This window comes from Apis dorsata, unplaced genomic scaffold (genome assembly GCF_000469605.1).
Source record: "Apis dorsata unplaced genomic scaffold, Apis dorsata 1.3 scaffold_74, whole genome shotgun sequence".
Taxonomy (NCBI): domain Eukaryota; kingdom Metazoa; phylum Arthropoda; class Insecta; order Hymenoptera; family Apidae; genus Apis; species Apis dorsata.
Genome location: NW_006263372.1, coordinates 1,912,141 through 1,925,368, shown reverse-complemented (window position 1 = coordinate 1,925,368; position 13,228 = coordinate 1,912,141). Strand labels below are relative to the sequence as shown.

Here is a 13,228-nt window from a genome sequence, read left to right as displayed (position 1 = left end):
AAAAAAATATCTGAAATAAAAAAATGTATATTAAATTAAATATATGTGTTCGTCAAAATTACTTTATTCCATTAATAGTGAAAAAATATATTGAAATAAATTTAATAAATTATCCTATGTTTATTTTGTTTATAAAAAAAATATGAAGAACTTGTACTCTTAAAATGTCAACCAAGACATTTACTTTTGCAAATTTTCCACCAAACATAATATATTCCTGAAAAAAAACCCTCCACTGTTCATAACTTTATTTATAATGGAACGAAAGCAAGAAGAAGTATCAATTTTTCTTCTTTTCGGATAAGCGAAGTAAACTTGAAAAAAATAAACCTTCATTTGTTATAGAAATGTGATAGATGGACGATCATTAATATCCGTGAAAAAATGTTATTTGAAGGGTAGCTTGAAGTAAAAAAAAGCTGTTTTCTTGAAAGAGCAGCAAGTCACTAATACACAATCCTCTATAAGTCATTTTCTAATATAAAATGTAACATTTATTATAAAATTTTTTTATAGCATAAGATATAATAGAATGTTTATTTTTTTTTTATCTTCTGATTTTTTTAGCATAAAAAATATATCAAGTACTCTATTTCTTACTATTAAATATTTTATAACTTATGAATGAGAATCTATATGCGAAAACGTTTTAAAACCTTATAAAACGAATTATGGTAATAAAAAAAATATAATATTCCAGACATAAAGTGAAAGATATATAAAAAAGATATATAAAATTCTAGATTATCGTGGATATTTAGAAATCTCTTTTTTTGAAATTAAATTTTTATATTGGAAAAATAATTATTTCGCGTCAATAAATGTTACGATTTTATGGATCTGTAATGGTAATTTTTATTACAAATATACCATTAGAAAAATTAAAAAAAAAATACTATCACATTGCTGCAGATTTCTACATGAACGTATGGTAAGTGATATGACTATGATATTGATCAGACGAAAGGATGTACGTCGGTATATATGCGCCATCTACACGAGAAAGTTTTAACTTTTTAACAAATCTTTGTAAATAAATATCCAACGATCGATCGTAATAATTTAAATAAAATTTATCCATGTTTTAACAAAATGTGATATATTTTTAATGAACGTATCGTATGTGATATTAAATTATTCTATTATTATTTAAATTATTTTGAAATTATTATATATAATACCATAAAATTCATGAAAAAAAATTATAATTAAAACGAAATTAAAAAAAAAATTAAATGTAAACATTTGCAAAATTTATTTTTCAGTTTTTTTTATATAAAAATAATATATTTAGTTTAAAAGAGAATTTTTGTTCTGAAAATTTTTTATAAGCCAAAAATTGTTTTCAATTAGATATCACGATAAATTTTTAAAACATTTTCGTGTATTTTTCATTTATAACATGGTATGAAACCGACATATGTTTTTTCATTTATTTTTCATTTTATATTTTTATCAATTATTATTACCTTGATCTACTTTACTGAAAAATACAGAAATACACAATCTATCACAAATTTTAATATCACAATCTATACTGTACACTAAAAGTTAAAAGACATTACATAATTTTCTAAAGTAAAATTATTAAAAATATTGGAAATCTTATTTTCTTTGAATTATTAATTTTCTATCCTAAATTTCATTTCCTATAAAATGTCCAGACAATTGGATAATCATAACAACAAGTCACATCTCATTTTTCTTTCAATTTCCAGAAGAATTAATATTTAAATAATTATCCATCTCTTCTCTCCAATATTTCTCTCTGTTTGAAATGAAAATTCACGCAATTGAATCTATATACCAACCATTTATACGAATTAAATTATAAATAATTTTCTTTCATGCTACGTGAAATTCTACGTTTTATTCGCATGATCAATCTTTTCGAAAAATAACATACTCTGACGTTTATTAACTGACAATAAAGATTGATGCGGAAGACAATCTAAGGAGCGGGGCCAATATGTCGTTAATCCGCTCTTCCATGTATCATCACTGACATTTAAGTGAAAAATTTATCCACTTTCTATGAAAATAATTTTTGTATTGTAGTAGCATGCAAATAGACAAATTTTACACATTTTCTTTCCAAAATAAGAATGAATTTTGAATTAAATCGGATCAAATTTCTAAGTTTTACAATATGTTGTGATATATATTTATTCACTAAACATTAATTAACATACTCGAGGCCAGTTAAACCAACGCTTTTGCATACTACTGCATACATATGGTACAGCATATAAGTGCTCGGTTAACTATCGTACTTTCTGCTCGCTTTATTATCACGAAGTTATCTCTCTCATTAATTTCTGGAACTAGAATTTCACTTTTTAAGATACATATACCACTTTAGAAACTTATGACATCGACTAAAACACGAACGAATCATTTTCTCATCCATAAGAAATGTTTAATTCCTTCTCGTTTCTTAGGAAAATCAGAGAAAAAAAGGAGCTATCGATAATTCTCAAAATACCTACCTTCCTGCTACGTGGATAATATCCACATATCTATTTACATAAAAAGTTTGAAATCGCCAAACCTTCTTTCTCATAGAAAAATAAATCAAACGTGCGATCCAAAATTTTAAATTGAAAACTTGATTGTACATCATATTCTGGTAGTGCATATTCAGTATCATCTATATAACGAAAAAAAAAACAAAATAAAATAATAACGATCACATCACACACATGGATGAAGAAAAACAAGATATGGAAAAATTGATACATATATCTTCAAATACTCACACAGAGAAGTGGTATAGGAAGCACTTCCAGCCGGTGGGACGTTCCAGGAAGTTGTAAACCTGACCTTGAAAGGTCGCTTTTCCAGCACGCCGATGCTCCTTCACGCGGTAACGACCCTCCCACGTGTTACGGTCGCCCCCGGTGTTTGCGCCCAACAATAATCGTGGATCGACACCTGAACATTCGTAAGATATGGATTAGTATTTTGTATAAGTAATAAGGAGGGATTGGAAGAGATTTCAAGACTTTTTTCTCGTCGAATCGAAGATAGTCGTTAGTAAAAGATAAGAATTGGAAAATGATTTTTTCAACGAGATTCTCTGGTTTGTAAATTGCTTATAGAGTAGAGGATAGATATAATTGTATGAAAAATGATATGATGGAGATATGAGATTGAAATATGGAAAAGAAAATGTGTGTGTGTTAAAAAGTTAATTATTTATAAAATTTAGAATATTGAGGTTTAGTTGCATTTACTTGGAAAGATTGCACAAGATATGCAATATGAGTAATATAAGATTATAGATGAAAATAACTTTAATCTTAAATAATAAGAAAAATAATGGTATAAAAAAGTATAATTATTATATCAGAAAATATAAATCCATATTAGTTTGTTTAATAAAAATTTTGTAACTCTTCTTTTCCAAATTATTTGAAATATCTAAATACATGTTTTTCATCTATGGGTATTTACTATATTAAATAATTTACTAAATATCTTAAATTCGCTCCACAATTGTTTTCTCTTCAATTTCAAAAGTTTCGATCCATCAAATGTACCAACTTTTATAACAGTTTGTCCAACTTTTTTAAGAAACTTTGTGTATATGAAAAAGTTTAATACTATGAGTTTTACAAACACAAAAATAAAAGTTTACATACTGGTAATTGTGTAATTTCAAATAATTTACTGTCACAATTTGACCTTTAAAATTTTATCCAATTTTATATTCGAGTACTATTTATACATACAATTTTACTAATATTTATTAGAAAAAAAGAACATTGTACTTTCATTATTTAAAATATAGATTCCTTTATCACAATTTAATCTTTACACAATTACATATAAATTTAAACGAAATTTAAGTCATATCAAACTTATTCATTATTATCATATTATACATATATTTGCTATTATGCAAAATTTAATCATGTAACATTAAAAAAAAATTACTTATGACGTGCATATGACGTGCAAAAAAACAAAATATTAAAAGTAGGAAATAATACATTCGAAGAATAAAACAAATCTCTTTTCATTTTTTCAATCCTATTCATAAATTTAAATATAATATTTAAATACGTTGAATATTGAAATATATAAAAATTTTTGATTTTTGTTTAAAAATCCACAGTTCGATTGTTATCATTATGATCCACATCGTTTAACGTAACAGACATCGATATGTCAAATTATCGATATATTCGAGGAATCGCATGCACGTCGTAGCAGGAGGAGCGCGTCGTCGTTGCATTACAAATCAGCCACGTTAATCATATCCAGTGCATAGAGATGGTATTATTATATAATGACATAAACTGTTTACCATTTGTCGAAGCCACAGATGTTTCACAAAGCTGGTGCAAAACCACGCGAAATCCGCGAAGCCCGTACACGAAATGGAAACGAGTCCATTATTATCGAATATCTTCGATAACTCGTCGCTAATGGTTATTTTCTATCTTTGCTTATGTATGATATAATATGATAATTAAAATAAATTATATTAAATCATATTATAATTTATAATACACAGAACGTATAATGTATTCACTTCAATTTTGTGAGTGAAGTGTAAATGTAAGAATCTTTTTCGATTATTAAAAATAAATATCGATCGATATAACTATGCTAGTGACTTTTAATATCACTAGACATTCAAATATATATATAATTGTATATATAATTATAAAATCAGTATAATGCACTTTTCATTATTCGATTCTTTAATCGTCTAATTGAAAATGAATATTAATTGTCGATCGATATAATCCTCGTCTTCCATGTCACATTATTATTCTATCTTTCGTTCCTTTTTTAACCATATCATTCGATTACATGTATAATTGAAAACTTGGTATAATGGTCGTTTTCCATAACGCCTTAAGGCCTTTTCACATTGTCCAGTTTTCGTTATTCGATTTTTTCACTGAAAATGAATATCGATTATCGATAATCTTATTCTATTTTTATTTTTTTTTTTTTTTTATTACTACATTTTCGATTACACAATAATCGATGCAGTGGCGTGGAAAAAATTATAGCATCATTAGTAAATGATTTCCTTCTTGTTGATTCATTGTTCCTTTTATTAATTCATTATCGTTGTATTTTTAATAATTAGAATAATTAAGAATAATTATCTGTGTAATTATCGATGTTAAAAAATTGAAATACTTATCTTAGGTACATTTCTATTCCGGATACTCGAATTTCTGCAATATTTCTTCTTTTTCGACGTGTCGTTATTATTTCCATCGTTCTCACAGTCAATCATAAAAATCCCTCTATTCATCAAATCGCACTGCATAATCGCGATTCAAATTGCGACAGACATTGAGGATCGCGTTTGGTATTAATATTCACGCCACTTGATATTTTTTTTTATTTCTTTATCCATTCATGCGTTCAATGTGTCAAACAAAATACAATGGAATTTACGAATCTTTTCACCATGTACGAATCTTTAGAATAGAAAAAAAAAAGTTATTAATCTTTCAAAATTACTAGAATTTAATTTTTTTTCTAAAAACGTAAGACGATAACTTTCACGAAATCCTGTGATATCGATAAAATTATTAATAATTAAAATTTTATAATTTGATTGAATAAAAATTTTTACAATAACACATTAGAATAAATTATCTCGTTATATAAGAATTTCATAAATTCAATTGCAGTAATTACATTGTTTTATTAAAAATTATTTCAAATTTTTTTCAAAAGATTATATCATATTTTGTCATAAGATTGTATGGAATAATTTCAAGGTTACAAAATTTTATCTAAAAATAATTAAATTTTTTATCGCCTGCAAAAATATTGGATTAATATTTATCCAGTACAATATAAAATGTCATATAATATATAATATAATACAAAAGGGACGAACGAGAGTTAATCCGGACGTTTCTATTAGTGGCTCTTCCGCGGAAAACTGTCGAGGTTGTCGGTGAAAAAACCACAGAAAGCTAAACGAACCACGTGTTCCAAATAATCCAATTATTTCCCGACTAAATATAAGCTACATATGGACTTCAAGCCGGTAGGAACAATCTGACGGGGAATTAAAGCGTGTTACCCACCAGAAAATCCGATATATTCCGCGATCATGCCTGTAATTAATGGTATTCGACTAACGAATCGAACGATTTCGAATCGAGCTATTTCTTTCCCGTGATATGGTAACCAATTCGATTGAATTTAATATTTCGATGAAATATATAAATGGATTGTGATATGATGGACATATAATAGATACAAGAATTATCGAAAAATAATTCTTGGTATTGAATTATTCGAGATTTTTATTCTATCTTCCGTTTGATATATTATTTTAAACGATGTAATTGAAATAATTATTATTTAATTCGGATAAATTATTTTATTTTTACGGTTTAATACAAAAAAATGAAAATAATTTGATAATTCATAGAGTAAGATTTTTGCAATGCAAATGTGATTGATAAAAATGGAAAATAATTTTTTTTAGAATTCAATATATATAATACTCGATTATTCTAAGATTAAATTAAATGTAACGCATAGGTGTTTCTTGAACAATCGTCAAATTAAAAAAAATTCACTGAAAAATATAGAAAATTGGTAATGAAATCTTCAAATAGTTTATGTTATCTGCATATGGCGACTAAATTATATATAGAAATAATTTGCAAACTACAATACGATTAAATCAAAGATTTAATTAATCTACGATTATTTTTACTTTATTTAAAGACTTATATTCGAATGAATTTTTAAACAGCGATACGAAATATCGGAAATGCGTTGAAAACAACTGACGATGACTAATCATTTTTGTAATATCAAAATTGTAAAATTTTTTAAAAAAAAATTTGTGTAAAACAATTTATTAAATTATAAATTGCTTTGCAAATTTAAATTTTAAATTTTAAACATATTTTAAATATAATTTTACAAAAAGTAAAGATGCAATATATAAATAATGATGATTATAACATTAAAAATATTAAGATGTTATAAAATACTAAAAATTACTATATGTAAATTTAAACATCCACTTAAAGAATTATTAAATTTTTAATTTCACACAATTTTTACATATTGCATTTCAGCATCATTATTTTCATATTAACTCGAAATATATTCCTTTTTAACGTTTCATACCGCGTGTACAATACATTATTTATGAAACTCATATTCTTTGTACTCAAAGATGCATACGATACAACTTCTCGTCCACCTTTGATGTGCCCATTTTACTGAATTTTTTGCTCACACCATCGCTTAGCAATAACCAGGACCAAATCTTCTTTTACTGACAGGATATCCTACTTTTTTAAACTGAAGGTATTCTATTCAATTCTATGTTAATAATTAATTTTTATACATGAGTGAAATCACAATTTTTCATTCTTGATTCTATTCGAATGGAAAATAATTTTTAATAAAATTATTGGATATTATAATATTCGGAGTTTATACAATATACATACAATATAAAATAATATAAATATAATAATTGAAAGTTTGAAAGTTATGGCGAATCACATACAAATAATTTTGAGATATTTATCAATTATAAATTGAATATATAAGTTTTAATATTACATTGACTTTAAATTATAACTAATATGTTACAGAGATAATGATTACACTGTCTTTTGAAATTTCCTAATAAGTATGACATAACATTATCTAATTTCAAAATTTGAGAAGATTCAGAAATGTTTTGTCTTATATCTTGTTGATAACTAACTTGTTCTTGACCAAAGAAAACTAAAACTGACTTTCTGGGATAAATGAGAATCAAAAAATAATAGTTAATCAGTTGTAATGTGATTAAACTTTTATGGTTGTTAACTAGATCAATAAGAGGATGTAAAGAAAATGATTTTAACCAAAAATATGGATATATAGAACAGATATATGGAACAATAAAATATTAAGAATAAATAATAGTGAATTTATTGAATTTATTAAATTGCTGGATATGAAATAATAAAGTTTTATTTCTCAAATTATGAAAGGATCATTAAAAATAGATACATACAAATATTTTGACAAGTTGAGAAATAAATTTTTCTGTTTTTTTTTAAATTTTTATATGTAAGTATTTATATGTAAATGTTTTTACTTAGAAGTAAAAATTTGATTAATATCTGCACAATATAATTAAAGATATCTACGAATCTGATAAAAAATACAAAATGCAATCATAATTTGAGAAATCCATGACAATGAAAAAAACACATAAATTATCAAAAAAATAAAACATTATAAAAAAAAATTTTAAGAAATTAATATTTTCAATTAATCAAAAAAAAATTTCATCAAAATGTATTATTTCCCAATACTTCGTCTTTTTAATCCAATTTTACCAATTCATGTGTGTGTGTGTATATGTGTATATATATATATATATATATATATATTAAATTTATATAAGATCATAATGATTATTACATTGATAATTTGAATATATTATAATATGTATAATATTAATCAATATTGATTTAAATGAAAAAACTCTTTTATCTTATAATTTTTTTACAGAAATCATATTTATCTCTTGTATTAAAAATAAATAAAAAATCACTTTGTCCCTTCTTAAAAACTTTATAATCTTAGCAATCTCACTACTATTACCTTTTCTAATTTTTTATTTAGCAATTAATATATATTACAAGCAAAAGACAAAAATGACAAAATATATTCTACAGTATCTATAATATTTATTCATTATATGATCACTCTCTTCACAGAATATCCTCAATAGTCATTCCATTATTCCTCGAATTCAACATAAACACGAAATAATAAAAACATCAATAAACACCGAAACATTATACGTAACTTATACATGTCTGTTTGTTTAAATGCTTGTTTTCAATTTCTCTTAGTTTTCACTATTTACATCTATACTATCTACATACATACATACAAAAATGAAATTAAATTAGGTTAGGTTGTCAATTCCGAAGTTATAATGAATAAATAATATAAACGTAATCGTATTATAATCGCGATAAGAATTTATGGAACGATCTAAATAATATCTAGATTAAAATAAGAAAAAGAAAAGAAACACAATAAAGAATAGCCTCACCTCCGCTAAAGGTATCATTGTTGTCGGACTGCAATGTTGCGCTCGTTTCGGACAAGGGCGACGGAGTTGGTCTTAAATCCGAGGGTGGTTCCAATCTCAGTAAATCACTTCCGCCATCTCCACCGCCCCCATTTCCTTTCCCGACCTGTACAATCGTCAGAGGTCCCCGGTTACCTGTCGTAAAACAGAGAACCGCAATGAGGCCGTACACTAAGAAATACGTAACTGGATATTTGAAATGAGTCGGAGGCTCGCAGATGGCGTTACTGTCGCTCCCGCTTAATTCCTCGGTAAAAGTATCGTTTACGACTCGAAGTTAATAGCAATTGGTCTTAATTCCCTATTCGATATATCGCATTAAATTTAAAGGCGACTATTTTCGCGGGAAATTATAAAATAATTAAAGACCATTTTTTTGATTAATAATTGTGACAGCGACAATTAATTACCATAGCCTAGATTAAAAAGTTATTAATGAACGTAATACATATATAAGATGTTTATACTATTAGTAACCAACATTTTTTCTCGTAAAGAATAAATATTAAAATAAAATATAAAGAAAAAAAGTTTTACAATATCCTTTGATTAATATAAAAACATATGTCAATTTTTTTATATGTATTTTATTTATAATTTTTGTGATACTTTTTTTAATATTCTTTATATTATAATCGTATGTAATAAAAAAAATTCACTTATATGTTATAAAAATATAATAATTCATAAACATAATTTAAAATATTATAAATTTATAAAAATATTTGTTTGAGTTAAGTTGTTAATATTTAATAATTCAATTCTAACAAAGCTAGTTACTAATTGCCAGTTAATAATAAAAACTAGAAAAAACTTGAAAAAAAATTTTCTCTGTTTCCTTTCTCAAACCTCTCTACTCAGATTTCTCTAGATATTTTCAGTCCTTTGTCTCTCTACTTTCAAAGTGCAGCCTTCGAGGTACTTTACATTATACATGTGACGTCCAGACTCAAGCAGATGAGAACCGATTTTCTCTCAGACTCTTCTTTCTCGATATTTTCTTTACCTTTATATGCTTTTTCTTTCGTCCTTTTTCTCAAAGTCCTATTTTTTCTCTGAATACTGAGTCTTTTTGAAATTCATCCAGGTTCACTGATACTCAATGTTGCCATATCAATGTTGATTTTCTCAAAATGATATTATTTTAATACTTAGATACTTAACAAAAAATTAAAAATTTACTTTATTTTAAAGAATTTTAAAATCTAGTTGAATTTTTGTTATAATGTATAATAAGTGATTCAAAAAAATATCAAATAAATTTTTGAAAGTGTCTTCAATACTATTTTAAAAAAATTGGAATCTTAATGAATTAAAAACTTAAAATTTTTTTAATTGATCGATTTATCAATCTCAAATCAATCGACCACCTTGACAATGTGAGATTATAATTATTGAGAGAAATAAGATTATGAACGAGGGAATAGGTTTCTCGGGAACGTAGCTAAGTGGTAATTAACCTTCGTTTTACCAAGCCTCGAATAACTCGTGCCAACGTAAAACCCACTTAACCCTTCAACCTCCCCTTCTTTCTAATTTGATAAATTATCAAAATTATTCATGCGTGATAATGATATCGAACAGAAAAAAGAAATTATGGAATTTCTTGTAGAAAACATTTCTTTGATATTTCAAAGAAATGTTTGATATTTAATTAAATAACCATAATGATCTGAAACTTGGATGCTTGTTAGTTATTATTTTAATAATTATTTATTATTCAACAAGGATATAATATTCGCAATGATTAATTATTATGATTTCTTAAACAACTTCCAAACATAAGACAAAATTTGTATGAGTGAATTTGTAATAATAAATAAATAAAAATATAAATTTCTATCAATTTAAAGATGGAACAATAATTTATAAATAGCAAATTAATATGTGCAATATCTTCTTTTACATAATTTATGTTCTCATAAATACATATTTGCACACTTAAATAATGATAAGAAGAAAGAAGAAGAACGTGGTAATGGGGTATGGTATAAAGATTAGAAAGAAGAAAAATTAGGGTGATAACTCTTAATAGCTCATCATATTTTAAGTAGAAATTTAGAACACAATGAATTATAAAACCAGACTTTATAGATACAACATAAAACTGAGGATCGTAATTCTATATTATTAAAGCAATTTCAAAAAATTACCAATAAATTCTCTTAAATGATATATATCATGATTATAAAACGACTAAATATTCTAGATTATTAGTATTATAAAAATCTACAATTACCAGAATAAATTATTTAAAAAGGAAAACAAATCTATTATTTAATTCTATTAATTTTTGATCACTAATCAATGTAATAACGGATAATTAATAGAAATACCCTAATTGCTCTATCAAATTTTAACGAAAATACGGATAATCTTACACAGAGTGCAACTAGCCAGATTTAGTCGTCGGTTATGAAATCTGTTCGAGTCGTAAAATTTTACTATCAACCGTTATGTATACAATATATTTGAAATATTTGGAAGTTAGTAGTAATACGTAGCGTTATTTCACGTTGAATTATACAAACGGACACGACAAGGATCTAACGTTGTCTTATTGCGCAATTTCCAACACGATAATCAATTATTTCAAAGGAAAATAAAATAGAATGAATGATGAACTAAGAGGATGGGGAAGAAATTCGCACGTTAGATATGAATGTAACTAACAATATTATTTGTTTCTCATCGATAATGTTTGATGTTGTTTGATGATAGATATCAATTGGAATTATATCGAGATTGATTTCACTTAAATTAAAGAGAATTTGATGTTATTTGATGATAATGTCAATTCGAATTGTATTAAGATTGATTTCACGTGAATTGATAAGATGGATATTGTTTGATATTGTTTGATGACAGAAATCAATTGGAAATCTATATTTAACTGTTTCATGATAATATATTATACTTATACTACACTTATATTACACTTAAATATTATTTAAGAAGGATTTCTTATATTAATACCAATTGTAAATTGTCTTATTCAGATATTTTTGTTTTTATACAGGTTAATTATTTCATTACCTCTGGCGTTTTTAAAACATACTGGCCTCAAGCAATGTTTTTGTAAGTAATAAAAATGAAATTAAAATGAATAAAAACTTGAGTGCACCGTGAAAACCAGAATTCACAAATGTAAAAGTAGGTTTTTTAATTGCTAGGCTGACATAACAATTATACTAACAAGTAAATAGACATATTATACTTTCCAAGCATACTTCAATATGCGTACTTTTCCTCATCAACAAATTTTTAATTAACTCTTTACTATTCTTGGCTCTATTTTTATTCAACTCAAATTTTTTCTTAACATTCCAGATTTTGAAAAAAATTTCTGAAAAATTTTCGATTTATTTATTAATATCTTTATTTCATTATCTCAATAAACTTATCAAATTAATTTATAGAAAATTTCCTTAGTAATAATCAAATATAATCAAATATAACTTGAAATTTGAAGTTTAAATTGAAGGTCTGTGATTGTCCAACGAATAACTGATAGTAAAGTTATGAATAATGAAATTACCATAAAGCTACGAGTAGTAAAATTAGCGAAGTGGAGATTTGAGTGCTGATCAAACGATCAAGCTATAAATAGTAAAACTAGCAGAATTTGAAATCTTCAGAGCAGTGTTGATCAATTGAACAATGAAACTAATGAAGTTAAATCTTCAATTTAAAATCAGAGTCACAAACACAAAGTTAACGAAGTGAAAATTCGAAAGACTTCAGTTTCTATTAGACATTGTTCGTTATCCGAACTTGCCCGAACTTGCTCGATGTTACCCGATGTTGCCCGAGCTTTGCCGCTCGGCTATTGGTCACTTTATCAGTGCAGCCAACTGCTGAACAACACTGCTCTGCACAAAAAATAAAGAAATGTATTACCTGTTCTGGAGGGTGGAAGCAGCAATCCCTGAACTTCTTCCAAGGGCATCGCCTGTCCGTGATGATCTCGGTAAGGACGATGAGGTCGATCCTTCATACCTCCTCTCGAACGCCCAAATGGCGTTCGTCTTTGCCAGTTTCCGCGTCGAGAAACAATGATAATGTTGGTTAACGGAGGCAAGGATCAGGGCCAATTTCAGGATCGGGTCCGGG

General features: G+C 25.9%; 1 protein-coding gene across 1 annotated transcript in view; it reads right to left on the bottom strand.

Annotated features, from left to right (window-relative positions):
- Positions 1 to 1,843: 1,843 nt before the first annotated feature.
- Positions 1,844 to 13,228, bottom strand: part of LOC102676312 (potassium voltage-gated channel subfamily KQT member 1-like) — a 14,161-nt gene continuing 2,776 nt past the window's right edge. The window contains exons 3-6 of the mRNA XM_031508072.1: positions 13,016 to 13,228; positions 9,077 to 9,250; positions 2,760 to 2,934; positions 1,844 to 2,650 (exon numbers count right to left, since the gene is read on the bottom strand). Of these exons, the coding sequence (XP_031363932.1) occupies positions 2,647 to 2,650; positions 2,760 to 2,934; positions 9,077 to 9,250; positions 13,016 to 13,112 (450 nt within the window). The 5' untranslated portion in view covers positions 13,113 to 13,228 and the 3' untranslated portion in view covers positions 1,844 to 2,646. The remainder of the gene's footprint in view (positions 2,651 to 2,759; positions 2,935 to 9,076; positions 9,251 to 13,015) is intronic.